Source organism: Podarcis pityusensis, assembly GCF_964106645.2.
Source record: "Podarcis pityusensis genome assembly, chromosome: 10".
In the NCBI taxonomy this organism is placed as follows: Eukaryota; Metazoa; Chordata; class Lepidosauria; order Squamata; family Lacertidae; genus Podarcis; species Podarcis pityusensis.
The window spans coordinates 14,847,169-14,866,606 of record NC_138035.1 but is presented as its reverse complement, the minus strand read 5'-3'; the positions used below and the strand labels follow the sequence as shown (position 1 = coordinate 14,866,606).

Sequence of the window (19,438 nt, the reverse complement as noted above, 5' to 3'; positions counted from 1 at the left end):
TAGCTCTGTGCGGGGACTGACCGAGTGGGTAGCAAGGGCCGGGGGCCAGTTTAACGACCCCCTTGGGCTGTATCCAGCCCATGGGCTGTAGTTTGCCGACCCCTGCATTAAAGCCCATGAAGTTCTGAAGACACTGGTATTTTTAGTTTTGAAATACCTCAATTGTCACTTGATAATCAGGGGCATTTTCAAAGGGGAAGCCCGTTGCCTGTGTGTGAATGTGTGTTTGTTCCCTCTTGCTCATGACTAAATCAAACAGTGTGTAGAGAGACATCTTGTTTGCATTTTTTGCTCCACCCACTTCCTCTCCTTTGCCTCTGACCCCACCCCTTTGACCCCAAGGCAGTTGGCATTGTACAAACCCATCCTTCAGGTTGAAAGAGGTTGTCCGTCCCTTCACAAGGCCTAGTTAAATACCAGGAGCTGGAGGGGATCTAAGCAGAATCTCCAGAACTTGGATAGGCCCTCTGTGCTATATGTGGCCCTTTATGCCTCTCAGGGACTAGTAGAAATAAAATAAATTATGCCAAACTGTCTATCCTTCTCTCCGTTTAGGCTGTTCTGTATAATGACCGTTCTGTTTTGGAAAACCATCATGCGGCGGCTGCGTGGAATCTCTTCATGTCCAGGCCAGAATATAACTTCTTAGTCAACCTCGATCACGTGGAGTTCAAGCACTTTCGGTTCCTTGTCATTGAGGCAATCTTGGCCACTGATCTGAAGAAGCACTTTGACTTTGTAGCAAAGTTCAATGCCAAGGTAAACTTGATTCCATGTATGTCCTTTGCGCTCAAACCTTTGTATATCCAAGTTGGCTGGGGGAAAGGTAATGGTTTTATCATCCTAATGTTTTGCAAGGATTGTGCCCCAGGAACAATATCATGTGGTTCTGGGACTTGAATCAACAAAAGGTGATTTCCGTTATTCAGTTAGAAGTTATGCAGCGCAAATCTCATGTAAATTCCCATTTCCACTCACTGCAGCCTGAAATGAAATTGGGGGCGCCCAAATGTTTTGGCCGTAACACAAAGAAGTGTTTTGACCACCCCTGACTCTTACAGATACAGCAGGCAAAACGTTACATGGATACAGTGCACTGTCATTCAAGTCCCAGCACTTTGATGGGTAGAGAGTGAGCTTCAGGTACCAACAGATGATATTTTCCCAGCAAACTGGCATTAATACCAAACTGTGGGTTAAACCACAGAGCCTAGGACTTGCCGATCAGAAGGTCAGCGGTTCGAATCCCCGCGACGGGGTGAGCTCCCGTTGCTCAATCCCTGCTCCTGCCAACCTAGCAGTTTGAAAGCACGTCAAAGTGCAAGTAGATAAATAGGTACCGCTCTGGCGGGAAGGTAAACGGCGTTTCCGTGTGCTGCTCTGGTTCGCCAGAAGCGGCTTAGTCATGTTGGCCACATGACCCGGAAACTGTACGCCGGCTCCCTCGGCCTATAGACCGAGATGAGCGCCGCAACCCCAGAGTCGGCCACGACTGGACCTAACGGTCAGGGGTCCCTTTACCTTTACCTTACTTGGCATTAGATTTTAGATCCGCTATAGCAACTCAGATTTCGAATCTGCAGATTTCGAATCTGCATGGACAGGAGTTGACAACACATCACATCTCCTTTTTTTCTTAGCAAATATCCACCCCCACCCCAGGTTCACAATATAGTCGTACCTTGGAAGTCGAACGGAATCTGTTCCGGAAGTCCAAAGTGCGGCTTCTGATTGGCTGCAGGAAGCTCCTGTAGCCACTCGGAAGCTGCGGAAGCCATGCCAAACATTCGGCTTCCAAAAATCGTTCGAAAACCGGAACACTCACTTCCGGAGTTCAATCATTCGGGAGCCGATTTGTTCAGGAGCCAATGCGTTTTAGATCCAAGGTACGACTGTATAGGAGAGTTTCTTGTTCCTGCTCTTTACCTGATCTCACAGTCTTGGTCTCTCCTAAATTGAGCCCAGCTCCTCAAACACACCCATATTTCCCTGGATGCCAGGATTGGGCATTCACCCTCCCCTCCATTCGGAACAGAGGAGAGTCCAAAGAGCAGCAGTTCCTGATGTGGGTGCTATTTTCCCATTTCCTGGGGTAGGTAGGGGGCACGCTTGCGCCGTTTTGCAGTCCTGTCTCTCTTTCTGCTCTTTGGTGTTCTGCCACTCCCCCATGGCAGCACTTCTGTGGCAGGCACCCATGGCTGGCACGTTCTCAAAATTCCAGACATGCCCACTGACTCAAAATGTTTGCCAGGCCTTGGGTGGATTGGAGCCAGAGCCTCAGTCAAATATTCTGGTGAGGACAGATGCTGCTTGATTTGCTTAACTTAAACTCTATAAGTATATGTGTGTAATGGGAATATAATTTATGTAAAGCAAATATAAATGATATGTCAGCCGCCACCCCCGACAGTGCTGTTCTGTGCAGCTGATATCGCATCTTCGTTCTCCAATTCTTTTGCGTTATGCGTGGCTGCGATGGTATCACACCCCTCACCTTAGTCATCTCTGTCTGTCAGGTCAATGATGACGTTGGCATTGATTGGACGAACGAGAACGACCGCTTGCTGGTTTGCCAGATGTGCATCAAGCTGGCGGACATCAACGGGCCCGCAAAATGCAAAGAATTGCATCTGCAGTGGACGGAGGGCATTGTCAACGAATTTTACGAACAGGTAACTAGCCTTAAGTTGTTGCTGAAAGGTGCAAGGGGACACACAAACCTCTAGGGTATGGGGTTAGGGCAGTGGCTCTCAAAGGTTGTGGCTCATCACCCTGGTGTGGCAGGAGAGGGTGGAAAGCATGGTGGGAAGATTCAAGGGCAATCAAACATTTGAACATTTCAGTGTATTGTGGGTGTACAGCCAGAAACTATATGTATGCATGCCTCTCTTCAAGAGCATTAGCTATTCTTCTACAGTTCTCCACAAATTATTGTTGTGAACAGGAATATTCAACTCTGACAAATATGAAAGATCAGAAAAGAGAAAGCCTTCTTTGTGTTGATGAGGAGATGAGAATTGGTTTGTCTCAAATTAGACCTAATATAAATGAGATTACCTGGCAAAAGCAAGCTCACACCTCTCATTGAGTTTGTAGACATACTTAAGGTACATATGGAAGAGGCTCGCTTATAATTCTATTTTGGGAATGGTTTGTGTTCTTACGATGTCCTGTTATCGTATTATAAATTAGTTGTGTTTTGTGCTATAAATCAAGCACTGCTGGGAGTTGTTTCTTTTTGTTTTCCAATGTATTTATTTATTTTAAAAAATGGTGTTGCATGAGCAAATTTTTTATTCCATAAGTGTGGCCCAGAGACAAAAGTTTGAGAACCCACTGGGTTAGAGTTAGGGTTTGCTTTATCTCTGGATTACACTGCTTTTCTCTGCAGTTTGTTGGTGTCAGATAGGCACATGATCAAGTTCTAACTGATAGCTCCCTGTCAGTTGTTGCTGTGGTTGTTGTTGTTGTTTTTAAGGAGGGAGTCAAATGCACCAGGTCTCTGTCCTCACTTTGTTGGACTCACCTGGTGAGAGTCACGGGTCAAGACGGCAGTGGGAGACCCAATGTGCATTTCTGTTCTAAGGGATCAAGACAGCGTTATAACAGATCCTCTCCTTTTTCTAAGGGTGACGAGGAAGCCAGCTTAGGCCTCCCCATCAGCCCTTTCATGGATCGCGCCGCCCCTCAGCTTGCAAACCTCCAGGAATCCTTCATCTCTCACATTGTGGGACCGCTGTGCAATTCCTATGACTCAGCAGGGCTGATGCCAGGGAAGTGGGTCGAAGATAACGATGAGTCGGGCGATACTGATGAACAGGAGGAGGAAGATGCGGCAGACATGGACACCTATGAAAACCCCGAGTCAAGTAAGTTTGTTATTTCTGTGTGTGCTCGCTCCCGCAGACTCAACACCTTGGGTTTTAACACTTCCCTCTCCCCCTGCCATGTGGTGTTCCTAGTTAAATGTCAGCTCATCCCCAAAGCTGCTATTTGCCCTAGGGGAAAATAAGCGACTTCAGTTGGTCATTTTAATTGGGACAATGGTACAAAGGAAGAGGTTTTTTGGTTTGGTTTTTTTAAAACCCTCTTCCACAGTAACATACCACATGGATGGCAGTCCTACTGTGGCTGTGAAGGCCCACCTTCCCCTGCATTCGAGGCCAGATGAGCTTGTACATAAGCACCTGAGTCGAGGGAGGCCACAGCAGCTGGGGAAGTCCTTCGCTTGCTGCATTGGGCAATCACATACATACATACATACATACATACATTTGTATGCCACCTTTCCATAGTTCAAACCATGCTGAAGGCAGCTTACAACAAGAAAGTTTTGTATTCTTGTTCTAAGAAAGCAAGCCTAGACATTCTGTTGTTGCTTTCTTAGAACAAGAATACAAAACTGAAATTGAATGAACTGCAGCTAAAATATTACGTTCATTTCTCACGTGGTCTAGTCCTTCCCCTGTCCAACCCCCTAATATTCTTAAGAGGGTCTCTTCTCCAGTCTTCAGAGAGTAGCTGGAAGTGGGGAGGCAGAATAAGGTCCTCCTTTACTCCCACTCTGCAGTTTTAATCTGAAATCTTAGGCGCAGTACTGCGCCCAGAGCTCAGAAACTGCTCGCGCTAATGAAATTCCCTGTCGCAAAATGCACCTGCGGGTTGGGCTGGGCAGAGGAGGAATGGTGGAGACCAGCTCCCCATCCTGACCCTTCCAGGGAGGAGGAAGAGGAAGACAGTATAGATTTACAACAGGGGTTTGCGGGAGGTCACAGCTCAGAGGCAGATGAGGGAGAAATCATGGGAGAGGAGCAGCAGCAGCAGCAGCAGCTGGCTGACACAGATTCATTAGAAAGCATTCCAGACCCTCCATCTCCCAGAACCCAGCAAGCCTCAAAAGTAGGAGAGCAAAGAGCTCAAAGTCAGAGGGCACTTAGCAGCACCCATAGAAGAGGTGATGATGATGACGAATGAGGAAGTGGGAAAGATGGTAGGTGGAGATTCACCCGGGACAACACCATTATCCAAGAGGCTGTGTTCTATAGCCTCTCTCTGTAATGTCCAAAATAAAAAAGGACTGTAAGAAACTTTTCCTTGTCTTTATAGTTTCCTGGGCAAACAGACGGGAGCCGCTGACAGCACTCTGACACTAGAGCAATGGAAGTTTCAAACACTGTCCCCAAAACACACAAGATTGTGGCAACAAGAAACACACATTTTGGGGGAGTCTTGTGCTCTCTCACAGGTCACATGACTTGCACGCAGAAGATGCGCATCCTGGTTTTGAGCTGAGACATCAACATTTCCAAAAGTAGGGGATTCATGGCTTGGCTTTTGAAAAACAGGGTCCACAGTTCTTAGCTGGGTCCCACTGCTCTAAGCCCCAGACACCTCAATGTTTCTTCATAGGAGAGTTCCTCCATTCCCTGGTGGCCCTTCTCTGAACCTTTTCAAACTCTCTACAATATCCTTTTTGAGGTGAGGCTGCCAGAACTGTACACAATACTCCGAACGCAGCCACACCTGCATAGCAGCATGGTGCATACTGGCTGTTTCATTTTCAATTCCTCTCCTAACGATCTCTAGCACGGAGCGTGCCTTTTCCACGGCCGCCGCACACTGGGTCAGCACCTTCCTTGAGCTACTTCTGTTTTGACCCCAAGGTCTCACTTCAGGTCCGTTGCCTCCAGTTCAGACCCCAAGACCCCTCTCTCAGTTCTTGCATTCCCGGTGCGACCCCCTGACCTAAAAGCAAATGAGTGCAGTTGCATCGGTTAGCCTGATTAGGTTTGCAGTGGTTCCGAGCAGAATCTCAGGTGGTGACAAATGCTCTAATGACCTCTGCGGAGAGCTGCAAGACTCGGGAGGGTGGCGAGGGGGGGAGTGTTGTCTCCCGGGAAACCAGGGATAGAATGTTCTAACACGGAGCGCTGTGCGGAATAGAGTTTTCTCCTGATTAAACCTTCAGGTTTCCTACAGGGGAGTGAAAGCTTTCTAATGAAGGATTGAACTGGATTTGGGCTGTGCCACAGTGAAAAGCTCTTTGTTTGCCGTTGAAAAGCTTGAAGGACTCAACGGTTTGGCTCCTGACACACACTTAAGGCCACCTGGAAACGCTAATCTATGCACACATTTCTTTGCGACAAAACATTCCTCTACGTCATTTTTTTTTTTCCCTTCCCCACCGGCTCTTCATTAAAACCTTGAAGAGGTTCATATCGCTGAAGTTTGTAGCTGCTGCTGCTAAGGATAGGTGATGGGGGAGTTTGCAAAGGAGCAAGTTTTAAGTGTTTGTTTTGCTAAGATTCTTAGCTTGAGAACTCTTGCCACTTCAGCTCAGTGGTTCTGGAGCCCAGAGTGGATACGTTTGCCTCTGTAGCGTGAGAAGGTTTCAGCACACAGTTGTCTCGGGGAAACCTCCACAAAAGCATGTGGGATTATTATTTGTACAGCACATGGTTCATTTGCTCAAGTGGTACAGATCAGTCAACTGAACTTTTCAATTGATAAATCAGCGGTGGCTGGTTTTAATTGGTCAGAGGTTAGGGCAAATTGAAATACGAAAACGAAAATATTAAAAGTCTTAATATGTTTTCTTATAGCATTTATTTATTCATTTCATAAAAGTTACATGCCGCTTGACTATAAAAAAACCTTAAAGTGGTTTGTAAAAAGAATGGAACAGTAAAATAAGTTAATAAACAAAACCAGTGTAAAACAGCTATTTAAAACATTCAAAAACAGATACAAAAAAACCAATAAGATGAAAACCAGATTAAAACATGTATCAGCGTTCTACGTGTCTATAGGCTTGCCTAAACAAAACAGTTTTCATCAGGTGCCAGACAGAAACAATGAATTGTCAAGGCAGGGAGTTCCAAAGTGTGGGGAAATGAGCAGTAGTTTTTGATAATTAAATCTTAATCTATGTCTAAGTGCCTTCAATACAGCCTCTGCTAGCCTGGGCCCCTGCAGATGTTTTGGACTATATCTCCCATCATAGGGATTGTAGTCCCAATTTAGCTTGAAGGCTACTTTAGTACCTATGGTGGGGTACTATGATGTGCACATTTTTGTAAATTTGTTCAGGTCACAGCCATACCATGTGCTTAAAGTACTGTCTTGACACTGGAATAATCATGGACAACCCTGAGAACTGTAGTTTGTTAATGGTGCTGGGAATTATAGCATGTGGGTTAGCACCTTTTTACAAACTGCAGATTCTCCATGTGGCACAATAGGGCTTTCAATGTATGGTTCAAATGTGACCTTGATTGTAAATAAAGGGGGGGGGACACAGAAAATGAGGAAGCAGAGCCACACCAATAGCTTCCCAGCAGGTGGATCACTGTTGCTTACTGGGAGGGTTGGGGGTTGTGGGCAGGTTGATTTTTAAAGTAATGTAACCATGCTTTAAATTTATGGTGCAGATAAGGTCTGTGTATGGGATGCGGGTGGCGCTGTGGTTTAAACCACACTGCCGCTTGGACTTGCCGATCGGAAGATCGGCAGTTCGAGGCCCCGCGATGAGGTGAGCTCCCGTTGTTCGGTCCCTGCTCCTGCCAACCTAGCAGTTCGAAAGCACGTCAAAGTGCAAGTAGATAAATAGGTACCACTCCAGCGGGAAGGTAAACAGCTCTGGTTCTCCAGAAGCGGCTTGGTCATGCTGGCCACATGACCCGGAAAAACTTTCTGCAGAAGCGGACAAACGCCGGCTCCCTCGGCCTGTAATGCGAGATGAGCACCACAACCCCAGAGTCGTTCATGACTGGACTTAACTGTCAGGGGTCCCTTTACCTTTAAGGTCTGTGTATACCCAGAAATGAGCCCTAATGTGCTTCCAGAGAGGTGTCCATTGTAGGATGGGTGCTCTTGATTTATTCAGATTTTTTTGCAGGGTCCACACAATGGCATGGGCAAATACTAAGTTATATTCTCCACCCCTACCCTAAATTTAATCTGGAGAAAATCCTGTAATGAAACAAGCTGGTGACAACAACCCATATGAGACAGCTTAACAATCCATTTGCAATATTAAATCCCCATCTGTGAGCATAGGAACATAGGCTTTCTACTTTAGGTCTATCTAGCTTAGCATTGTCAGCCCCAGACCAAAGTAGAGGAGTGATGGACTTTGTCATTCAGCAATATTAGGAAGACCAGACCTGCTCTCTGCACCCTTGACTTTCAGCTGGTGGGTCAGGGGAGCAGCTCCGCCAACGTGCAAATAAATGTCAACACTAGAGGCTGCCCCCCCCCCGGCCCATGTTGCTCACTGACACGGCAGCAACAACTATGGGAAGTGCATGAAGTCCTGTCTGGATTGGCCTCCTGGCTGCCTGCTTGCTCAGTCCACTGGACTATCCGCCCATTGGCTCGCTCAACTGGGCCGCCCGCTTGCTTAAACTCCAGGCTTCCCTCCCTCTGCTGTGCATGCGAGTGAGTGAGCAAGTGGGCAGGCGGGCGGTGGTGACGACAATGGCAGTGGTAACGTGGTAAGGCCCTTCTGTCCACTTGCTTGCTTTGTGTGCCTGTTCACTTGCGCCACCAGCCTGCCTGCTTCATTCGCCCATTGTTGTCACACTGCAGTTCATGTGGCCCCCTGCTGCCAGCCACATGAACTGTAGCATGATGCACGTTCCCACCTTGCATAAATATTATATAGTAAGAAATTAAGAGATGCTTGCTTGGGTTAAAGGTGGGTCCCGAGTCTAAAAAAGTTGAAAACTGCTGATTTACACTGATTGGTAGCAACTCCCCAGGGTTTCAGACAATGAATTTTTCCCAGCCCTGAATGGAGGTGTTTGGGATTGAGCCTGGGGCACCCTGCGTGCAAACGGATCCCATCTACCACTGAACCTTCCCTTTCTATTCATACTCTGCCCACGGTTGCAGCTTAAGGCATCATTTTCCCCTGTGGTGTTTTGCAGGGAAGAAGAGGAGGAAAATCTACTGCCAAATCACTCAGCACCTACTTGAGAACCATCAGATGTGGAAGAAAGTCGTTGCGGAGGAGGAACGGAAAGCTGGGGCAGAAAAGCAACCCTCTGAAGAGATTGAGGCTATAAAAGAGGAGGAGGAAGAAAAAGGGAAGCCCAGAGGGGAAGAGGAATGCAAAGCGCCCGAGACAAACCAATGACAAGGATAGGATGTTGAGCAGTATTTTGAGACAAGGATGACTTGCGCACCTGTTCCTTTTTACAAGCCAGCACAACACTTAGACACAACACTGTAGAAATACGGGATAATGCACCTACAGCTGTTTAAGTTGTTTCTCTTTACCTTTAAACTCCTCCGCTCAAAGAAGCTTTCACACTGCAACACCAACTTTTACAGACTTTCGTATGGGATGGGAATATTAGCTTGGGTTTATCAGCTTCATTTTGTTTTGTTTTGTTTTCGTTTTTTTAATGATGGCATATTATGGTAACTGTGATAATGAAAGAGAAAAGAAGGAGGAGAAATTTCTGCTCGCAGTGAAGGGAGTGGCAGTTGCCTTTGTTCTTCTGTCTCCATGATATGGCGTCAGTGATCTTATCCGTGAAATATTGGTTCTATTCTGCCAGTATAGATACACAAGCGGGGTGGTACGCATAGCATCCCTGAACAAATGGATGTGATGTTTCATTTGAGGCTGGCTGTGACACTAGAGTATGTTATCTCAGCACATGCGCATAAGGTTCCGACCCCAGAATGTCACGAAAATGACCCCTGCATGGGGTGTAAATTTTGTCTGCAAATGTGACCCCCTTATCTTTCTCAGCCTCGGGGAGCCTGTGTTAGAAGCACTCTGTCTTTCTTCTTTTTCCGCACAACTCAGAATAATTCAGGCAGGCATAATCCAGGGGCAGCTTTGGGCAAGGGCAGCCAATGGCTGGCGCAATCTTTTCTGCAGCTGGCTGGTAGCTCGTTTCCTAAAAGGGGCATCCATTGGCAAGTTAACACTAGCTGTATTCACACCTGCAGACTGTACAAGTTTACACTGGATCACACGTACGCTTTGTACAAGTTGCAAATGACTGACACCAGTCACCCGCAGAAGGGAATGCACATCTAACCACTGGCGCTCATCCGTCATGTCCAAAGGTATTCCCAGTCTCTTGAATCAGAAAGCGCTGGAGAGAGAGATTTGCATGGCCCTCTTCAATGCCTCCTTTGATAATAATCACATGGTTTCAGATGTTTTGTGGGCTTATGAAAAAAGAGGTGTATTGGCTGATTCTCAGTTTAATGTCAAGTAACAACCGAGGATGCTTGGTCACGGCTTATTGTGATATTTTCAGTTCATACTGGAATTTGCAGGGAGGGTCATCAAACTTGGTCCTCTGCAACAGTGGCTTTCAGATTGTCTGTTTTTGGGGAAGGCGTTTGGCATTGATTAGTTTGCTGCAAATCATGTGTATATCACTGGTAGTGAGAAGCAAGCTATATTTTGGGGAGAGTTATTCTTCCATTACGGATCTTCCCATAAAAGCAGTGGTGGGGAACCTGTGGCCTTCCAGATGTTCTTGGACTCCAGTTGCCATCAGCGCCAGCCAGAGTAACCAGTGGTCAAGGATGACGGGCATTGTAATCTTTCAACATCTGGAGGGACCTAAGTCCCCTTCCTAGAGAAAGCCATGACAGATTTCCAAAGAGCCCCAGAGTTCTCTGAAACACAGTTTGGGGAACTACTGACGGGTTTAACTCTTGGCAGAAGCGCCTGTGGAAAGCATCTGTGCAAAAGTTGGGGGGACTTTTGAGGGTGGGGTTATCTTTCTGCTCCTCTTTCAGGACAGGGATTAACCATGCTTCTCCTTTTCAGTGAAGGTGGTTTCCCATGTAGCCTTTGACGTCTGCTGGAAAAAAATCTTATGTAGAATCAGTTATAATTTAACTTTTCCTGTATAGGTATGCTTGCAGGGCTACAATAATCTGGCAAATGCATGCATTAGGTTTCAGGTCACCCTCAAAATACCTTTAAGGAGGCGTTGTGACTGGGTGGGTGGGTGCAGAACAGGTGTGGAGAACCTTTGACCCTCCAGATGTTTCGGACCCACACCTCCCAATGACCATGCTTGCTGGGGCTGATGGGAGTCGTTCAGAAACAGCTGGAGGACTGACAGTTCCTCACATCCAGTGTAGAAAATGATATGAACTTAGGGGCCAAATGCACATTGTCAGTGTTTATTTTTTCTGTTCTCATTCTACTCACGGCCCCTAATGTTGGTCATGTGGGGTTTTATTTTTAAAAGGAGGTTTCACTCTCAGTCTTTAAAAGCAGCAGGATGAGAGATGTGGAACCATCCAGGATCTCTGAAGTCAAAGGACCTTTGCAGTGCTTAAACTGAAGAGCACAGAGACCTACCCTTTGTGTGTGAGAGAGCAGCCACTGGAAGTGAGGTCAAAGCATGTCATTCCGCAGCAAGGAATTAATTGGTATTTAATAGCTTGCTTAGATCCTCCTTGATCCAACAGAAGGATTTATTTATTTTTACTTTGGAATTCGGTTTTGCTGTTTTGAAAAGCAAACAGAAGATCAGGTCTTCAGCAATATGGTTGTTGGTTTTTTTTTTGGTCGCTTAACTGATTTTTTTTTTTTTAATCTCCTTGTCCATGATTTGCTTATCTATATGTAAATATGGAAATGCCTTTTGGGTCTTGTAGATAATAAGGGGGAAGAAGGGTGGGGCATTTTTGTAAAGATAATTTAAGAGAAAAAAACTATTTTTAAAAAATAAAATGTAGCCATTTGCTCGTTCGACAAATAAGATCTTGCATAATTGGTAGTGAGACTTCAGCATCAATCCTCAGAGGCAGGTTTTACCAAGGATAACTGAGTTTTCAGTATCAAGAGTCTAGCCATTGATCACTGCCCAACTTGAGTTTCAGTAGCACTATATGTGGAGAAGGATCTGCTTGCATAACTTAAAAGTGTGCTCAGAAATTGTGCCAAAGTTAGTGTGCCATTCCTGAGACCCAGTACCCTAGGTCTCGTGCATGATGCTTCAACGGTGGTTATATACCTGCCTTCTTTTCCCAATCTTGCTTCTCAGTGGCCTCCAGGTACCACACCCTGCAGGTTTACTAGCATCAGCTACCATGTGCAAGTTAAGCATTTTCCAGGGAAACGCATCTTCAGCATCAGAGTCTAGTCGTTCAGTGTCCCTGACTTCTTTGTACTAGGGAAAAGTCAAAGGCAAAGGAGAGGGAACTTGATTAGGGGGCTGTTGTCTCTCACGCTGTTTTAGGCCACATCCTCACCCAATTTATAGTATGGTTATATTAACTGTCACAGCTTTGCCCATGGAATCCTGGGAACTGTAGTTTGTTAAGGGTGCTGAGAGTAGTTAGGGGAAACCGGTTCCCACTCACAGAGCTACAGTTGCCAGAGAAGAGGAATTGATTGTTCAACCACTTGGGGAATTGTAGCTCTGTGAAGGGGAATACGGACCTCATAACAACTCCCAGCACCCATAACATACTTCAGTTCCCTGGAATGTTTGAAGGAAACCATTGCTGTTTAATAAAGTAGTATAACAGTGCTTTAAGTGAATGGGTGCAGATGTGGCCTTAGTAATGTCCTGTAAGTGGCAAGAGTAGACCAAAAAATAGCGACTGAGGTGAATCACAGAAATGACCATCTCTTTACACACACACACACACTTTTCCTCCCATGGTTGTCCTGAAATGTAAAAGATAGATGTCAAACACACGTGTTGTATAAATGCACTTGTCAAAGAACTGGGATTAGTTCAGTCAGGTCTGGCGCAAGACATCTCACTTCCTGAGACAAATGACAAGATGGTGCCCTCCCTCGATTCCATAGACAGAATCCAACTTGGCTAGTAGTTCGATCTTTCTTAGGCGCCACCTTGTGGCATCCTCCACCAAAACTCGGGTCAGCCAGATCGTTTAGCAGGTACAGCTCTGTTCTCCAACAGCTTGCCACCACTCCTCATCTCTTCCCCCCTCCCACTGCCTCACTTTACCTCATAGTAAGGCTGGCCCCAATGGTGACTTCCTACTGAGTATGCCCTTAACGTCCGGATTTGTTGATGTGTGAAATGACCCTTTTTTCAAAACTTAAGAATCCTAGGCCTGTGATATATATGCCAGTGTGATGTCATGATCACAGGATCAGCCCTTTCTGTGATTTTTCTCAGTACTTATCCTTGTCCCTGTTATGGCCTCGTCGCCCTTCAAGGTGCTTATCCTTGTCTTCGTTTATGGCCTCTTCGCCCTTCAAGGTTGAATCTGGCTGCATTTTCATCTAGCTTGGCGCCGTTGTGGGAGAGGTTGTTTCTCTGCCTGCTTCATGTCTTGTTCCCACAATTCCTGCATTCAATGAAGCCCCTCTTCCTTTTCAGGAGTGCTTGCATTCTTACATTATCCCTACTTTTCTGGCCTCCTCTAGTTCTTTTAATACAACTCAAAATCGCCAGGAAGCCTGTGGCTTATGCGCCCAAAAGTTTGTGCACAACACCCTCCCACCACCCTCTCTGTAATTTGAGGACCAGATTTCTGGGAAACCCACGAGGCTCCCTTGGAGGGGAACTTCATAGTCCCTTCATGCACAGAGTGCTACCTACACAGCCCTTTGGGTTGGTGGAAGAGAGTTGGGGAGGGTTACCATTCTGTACTAAAATGCAAGGGTTGCTCTGAGCTGCTGATATTTTACAAAAATAAATAAATAAATAAATTGTTAACCTCACCAAGCATGGGTTAAACCAAATGCTTGTGGTCAAAGGAATATTCCTCTGCGCAGTTTTCTCTGAAGCACAATCAGTGACTGCAGTCCAAACTCATATCCCAAAAAAATTAACCAAAATTCCAGTTCCAGGGTGTGTGCATTTTTTGTGGGGAGAGCTGTGTGTTTTGCATAACCTTTCTGCGTATCTTGCCCAAACACATTTCTCATGGTGTCCAGAAGCCCTTGAATGTATTTTGGTAAACTCGCTGGGCCTTTCTTCATCAGCGTGATTTCTTTTGCAATAAATGCACAGGTCAACAGTTTGCATGGCTTGCAACCCTGAAATCACAGCTCAGAGCTGTCTGTAGCTTCACAGTAATTGTTTTAATGGAGAGACATTCCTAACTCCAGGCCCCTGCCTGCTCCTAAAAACTTGCTCTGCTGGAAAGCTCCTGGGAATCCTTAGGTGAGCAAGAAAGAGAATATTTGAAAGGAGGGAGTAACTTTGGAAGCAGGGTAAAATCCAGAGATTGTCTTTTGCCAGTGGTGGTCATTATAACTAGATCTGCTTTTGTTTCCAATTTGCTGTTGGTTTCTGTAGCGTTGGTGTGACTGTTTCTAACTTAACTCGACAAGCCTTTCTTGCGAGTGCAGTAGCTAACCCAACCTCCTTATAAGCCTAAAGAGTTTCTGAGTGATCAGGATCAGGAATGAAGAGCATTTTTCAACCCAAACTGATGAGAAGAACAGTGATGAAGGCAAAAATAGACATAGTTATATAATAAGATCCCTGCAGGATCAGGTGCACAGACCAACTAGTAGTAGCCATTGATAGCCTCGTCCTCCCCTAAATTTATATCACAGTGGCTGAGTGGGGATTTGAACCATGTTCTCCCATGCCTTAGTCCCAATCCCTCAACTGCTACACCACATGTAAAATGGCATGGCATGGTTGCAGCTCCCACACAGCCCAGAATTTTTTGTTCCTTGGTGTGGCGGATTGCTCTTAAAGTATCCATTTCAGGATAAGGACTAATCCCTTGGAAAATATTGTTATGACACACTTACAGGATTTTTGGTTTCGGTTTTGTTTGGCTGAAAGGAATATAAGTGGCTTTATCAAACACCAACTAAGTTTTGCCCTTCATTGACAATGCTCAGTGGGAGAGCAGTGGGAGAGTATATGGTGTTGCTAGGAATTGCACACCAAAGAGCCGTTCCATTCTCTGGTATCTTGAAAAGTTGGGTGTCCCCCAGCTGGCAAGCACGATTCCAGCATAATTAGCCTCGGAGCTGATGGGATTTTGAATTCAGATGGTTGAACGAGAAGAGATCATGTAATTTCAGGGCGGGGAATGGGTGTCAAAATCATTTCCACCTCACTCAAACTCTTATGTCTGCTTTTGAAACTCTCGGCCAAGTTCCAGATCTGCATTATGCACTGAATTTGGGCTCGCCTTAGTTACAAATTAGGAAGTAAGCCCTTCGAGGCAGTCAAAAAATTCAGCATGCTTTGTTTGTTTATATCGCTAAAGATGCAGTGGACATTGTTAGAGGAAAATTTGGATTGAGATGGAAGGAACTGTTCCATCCAGGCAATGAAACTCTTGCTAATGGTGGGTTCATACCATCAGGCATGTTGATGGAAGTTATGAACAGCAGAACCGGCTCTTTCATTTAGCAGAGTGAGCAGGCAGGTGCTAGGGAGCAGTGATCACAGCATTCTGACTGTTCCTCATAAGCCTCCCCAAACTGCTCCCCTCTGAGGAGGACAGGCCACACGGCCTGTTCTGGACCCTCTCTACAAATCTACTCTAGTGCCTCGGGTATGGTGGAGAACACACTCCTCTGGCCAGCATCGAAGCAAGATTCGTCTGCCAGCCCAGTCAGCTTCTGAAAGTGGAATGGAGAGCAGTGCACCATCTTGACCTTCACCTCAAACAGTAAAATGTCTTGAAAAGTCAATTGAAACAAATAGAAAAACCCTTGCAGGTAGGTGAGTTCCATACACACCTTGGAGCTCCAGCCTTCAATCAGATTATAATTGGATTAGAGCATCTGAATGTGAGCGATAGAAGAGTTGTGGCCTTTGGATTTCAACTAAAATCTCAAGCATTTGCATTATCTGAACCTCTGCTTAACCTGTCCCAGTGGCTCAAATGTTATTATTCCTGATATCGCCTGATCCTATTTTACTGGAGAGGCCTATTAAGAGAGGAGGTGGTGTGTGGAAGGCCAAGGTTCCAGCCTACCCACAGAAGGGATCTGCTAGGCCTCTTGTCTCTGTTTGGCAACTTGAAGACCCAGATGCTGCTACTCAGGGGGTCAGCTTTGGCCCACACGCTCCTCAGTTGCCAATTCCTGGCCCACACCATTTTGTCCCAGGCATGACTTTTCATATGCGTGATCCCCGCCGATTTGCTTGCGCTCGTTCTGGTGCACAGCATCCACACCAGGTGATGCTTAACCGTTTGTTTCCCAGATGCAATCACATAGCCTCACGTCGTTTGCATAATCGCACATCCTCACGTTTGAAATACATTCTGCAACTACGTCCAGCTTTGATCCGACTAATCCTCCGAGGTTAAGAATGGTGCCCTAGGCAACCCTTTGAAAGATGATTATGTACTTGACTGTCACAAGACTTGAAGCCGATTCCTTTGTTAGTGCAAAATTCACATTGGAACAAATGGGTGTGCACACCCTGTAAAAGCATTGCACGCCCATTTGTCTCCCCAGCGAATCATTTTGCTTCCCAACACTCAAGGTGTGGAGCGCCTCCTCTGAGGTGTGTCTGTTGATGACACAGGCTATGTTTTCTAATCAACCTGAGCTTTTGGCAGATCATGGCGGTCCTTGTTTATTACTTGTTAAAGAATGCATTCTCAATGTTCCATTACATAGGTTTGCACCTTTCTTTTTTAGAAGAGCCCTTTTGCAGAGTTTACGGGCGCTAAAATCTTGCAGGTTTTCCTCTAAAGCAATATCTTGAGCTATCCACTTCTTTTTTTAAAAAGAAGAAAACTCCGAAAACATAAGGGCATGAGCCAACCAGAATCCAGCACTTCCAGTGCTTGATATTAAAGGTAGTTTTCAGCCTCATGCTCTGTCTCTCCTGCATGCCATCAAAGCCTGGTTGCTATTTCTCTCGGAAACTATTATTTCATAAGGTCTTGGAGCATGAGAATGAAGCTCAGGGGTAGCAAAGGTGCCAGATGTGTCAATTCAGCCCTCTCTGTCCAGCACCCCAGGCCATGCTCCTCTCTGGTCCTGATTCCCCCCCCCCCTTGAGAGTTCCTGCCAAGTGGGAATGTCTCCTTGACCTCAGACCGTGCCTCTTCCATACCTGCACAACGGTAAAATTTGCATTCGCTGCTCCTCCCACTCTTCTCTCTGGCTCCGCCCACTGCGGCATGCGATTTCTCCCTTTCCCCAGAAGGGGGGTGCGGCCGTTAGGCTGAAAATTGTTTCCCAATCCCTGAAGTTGCTGAAAAAGGAGAACTGGGGGTGGGGAGTGGGGAGCTAGCGGCTTCAGAAACACAACGTTCCTCCTTGAGGCTGCAATTCTATGCAGATGAACCTGGGAGCCAGTCCTGTTGAGGTCAGTGAGTGGAACTGGGCTGCAGATTTCTCCTTGAAATTGGGACTAAGTGCCTCACTTTTGGCTGACTCGTGCCCAAAGGGAACTGCCAACCAAAGTAGGAAGGTGGGGGACGGGGACGTGCCATCAGTATTGGTCCATTTTAAACACGGTGTTCTTTTCACTAAGTACTACATTCATTAATTTATATTTATATATTGTCAATATTGTTGTAATAACCAAGCCTCCTCTTTTCGTTTTGAACACTTCAAGAACAAGGCCTTGTATTTTGTGTGTGTGAGTGTGTGTGATTTTCTTTTTTCTTCTTTTTTTTTTTAAAGATGATGCTCTTTCACGGACCGGCGGAAATCTTTTTTTTACCTTTCACTGATATCCTTGCACTTAAGACATGTAGCAATACTTAATATATTCCCTTCACAAGTATTTGTTAAGTGATTTTTAGTTAATGGCTGATAAATGTTTTGTACAAAATAGATTCTGTACAGGGATTTAAACAAAAAAAACAAAAAACAAAGAGAGAAATCTTTTAGATAAACATTATTTATTTTTACTGTTTTTTGTAAGTTAGACACTATAATGATGCTCCTCTTTTTTGCCAGAATTACTGGAAGTGCCTCTTGGTATAAATGTATAATAGTAAATATGTATTCAGAATTATTAGAGATAAAACTTGTCACAAAAAAATGAACAATGTGGATGTTGCAATGTGAAGAAAAACAAATATAATTCTGTGGTATCATATTGGTTTGCTGTTCTTTCTTTCCTTTGAACGTTTCAAAGTACGTTTCTGAGCACAATTCAAAGTGTTGTTGCTGACCTTTAAAGCCCTAAACGGCCTCAGTCCAGTATACCTGAAGGAGCGTCTCCACCCCCATCGTTCTGCCTGGACACTGAGGTCCAGCGCCGAGGGCCTTCTGGCGGTTCCCTCACTGCGAGAAGCCAAGTTACAGGGAACCAGGCAGAGGGCCTTCTCAGTAGTGGCACCTGCCCTGTGGAACGCCCTCCCACCAGATGTCAAAGAGAACAACAACTACCAGACTTTTAGAAGACATCTGAAGGCAGCCCTGTTTAGGGAAGCTTTCAATGTTTGATGTATTACAGTATTTTAATATTTTTTTGGAAGCCGCCCAGAGTGGCTGGGGAAGCCCAGCCAGATGGGTGGGGTATAAATAAATAAATTATTATTATTATTATTATTATTATTATTATTATTATTATTATTGAAGGCTGGTTCTCTGATGCTACATTCTTTTTTTCTTTTTGTTTAAAGAATAATACTTTATTTAGAATTCAACAATAACAAGGGGGGAAACCGCAGCAGTTGCTACATCAATTCATCACAATTAACCAATTTTAACAATATATAAATAGTAATAGAAAAATTACACATCACTTTTAACTTACTGAACTTGTTATATTACACTTTTATCTCTTTATCTCTTTCTTAATATATGAAAAAGAGAAAGACCAAGAAAGGAGGCACAAAACAGAAAAAAGAAGAGGAAGAAGAAGGGGGGGGGGATGAGGGGAAGGGAAAAAAGGAAAAACAAAACAAAACCATTTGGCTTCCAATTAGACTCATTGTGTTATTATTTCTACAATTTTCTCTGATGCTACTTTCTGCAGGGGAAAAAAAATAAAGGCTACAAATGCCGCTAGGATAATGGTGACAATACAACATTTGTATAGCACTTCGACGACATTGCCTAATTTTGATCCTTATGTCAGGGGTTAGGGGATCCTTCAGTGCAGGAATCACAGCTAAAGAATCCCTGGCAAGACTGTGTATGACTTGAACTCAGCACAAAGCAAGTTCATTCTGCTCCATAGGAACATGTCACGTCCCAGACTCAGTGGCAGGCAGTTGACCAAATTCCATCTTGTAAATTCATTCTTCTATGTTCTCCATTTTGTGGCTCGGCCCCTACATCCCCTTCTTGCTCCTCGGATAAAAGGACCACATTCCACATCCCACCCCCACTATTATCTCAACAGCCTTCCCCTCATCTCTCTGTTCCTTCCTCTTCAAATCTCTCTCTCCCCCACCCCACAATAATTAGGGTGCGTTGAGTTTTTCAGCTTTCAAAGTCCCAAAATGAGAGGTGTCAAAGAGTTGTGGCACGATTCGTGAATTCAAAAAAAAAAATATTTTGGTTAAATTAACT

The 19,438-nt window shown here is 45.2% G+C and overlaps 1 protein-coding gene across 2 annotated transcripts in view; it reads left to right on the top strand.

Moving 5' to 3' along the window:
- PDE3A (phosphodiesterase 3A) overlaps positions 1–18,012 on the top strand; it is a 275,812-nt gene extending 257,800 nt beyond the window's left edge. For both annotated transcript variants that reach the window (XM_081022701.1, XM_081022700.1), the window contains 4 exons: positions 556–759; positions 2,517–2,672; positions 3,629–3,869; positions 8,931–18,012. In XM_081022701.1, coding sequence (XP_080878827.1) covers positions 556–759; positions 2,517–2,672; positions 3,629–3,869; positions 8,931–9,139 — 810 coding nt within the window. In that variant the 3' untranslated portion in view covers positions 9,140–18,012. The remainder of the gene's footprint in view (positions 1–555; positions 760–2,516; positions 2,673–3,628; positions 3,870–8,930) is intronic.
- The last annotated feature ends 1,426 nt before the right edge of the window (positions 18,013–19,438 follow it).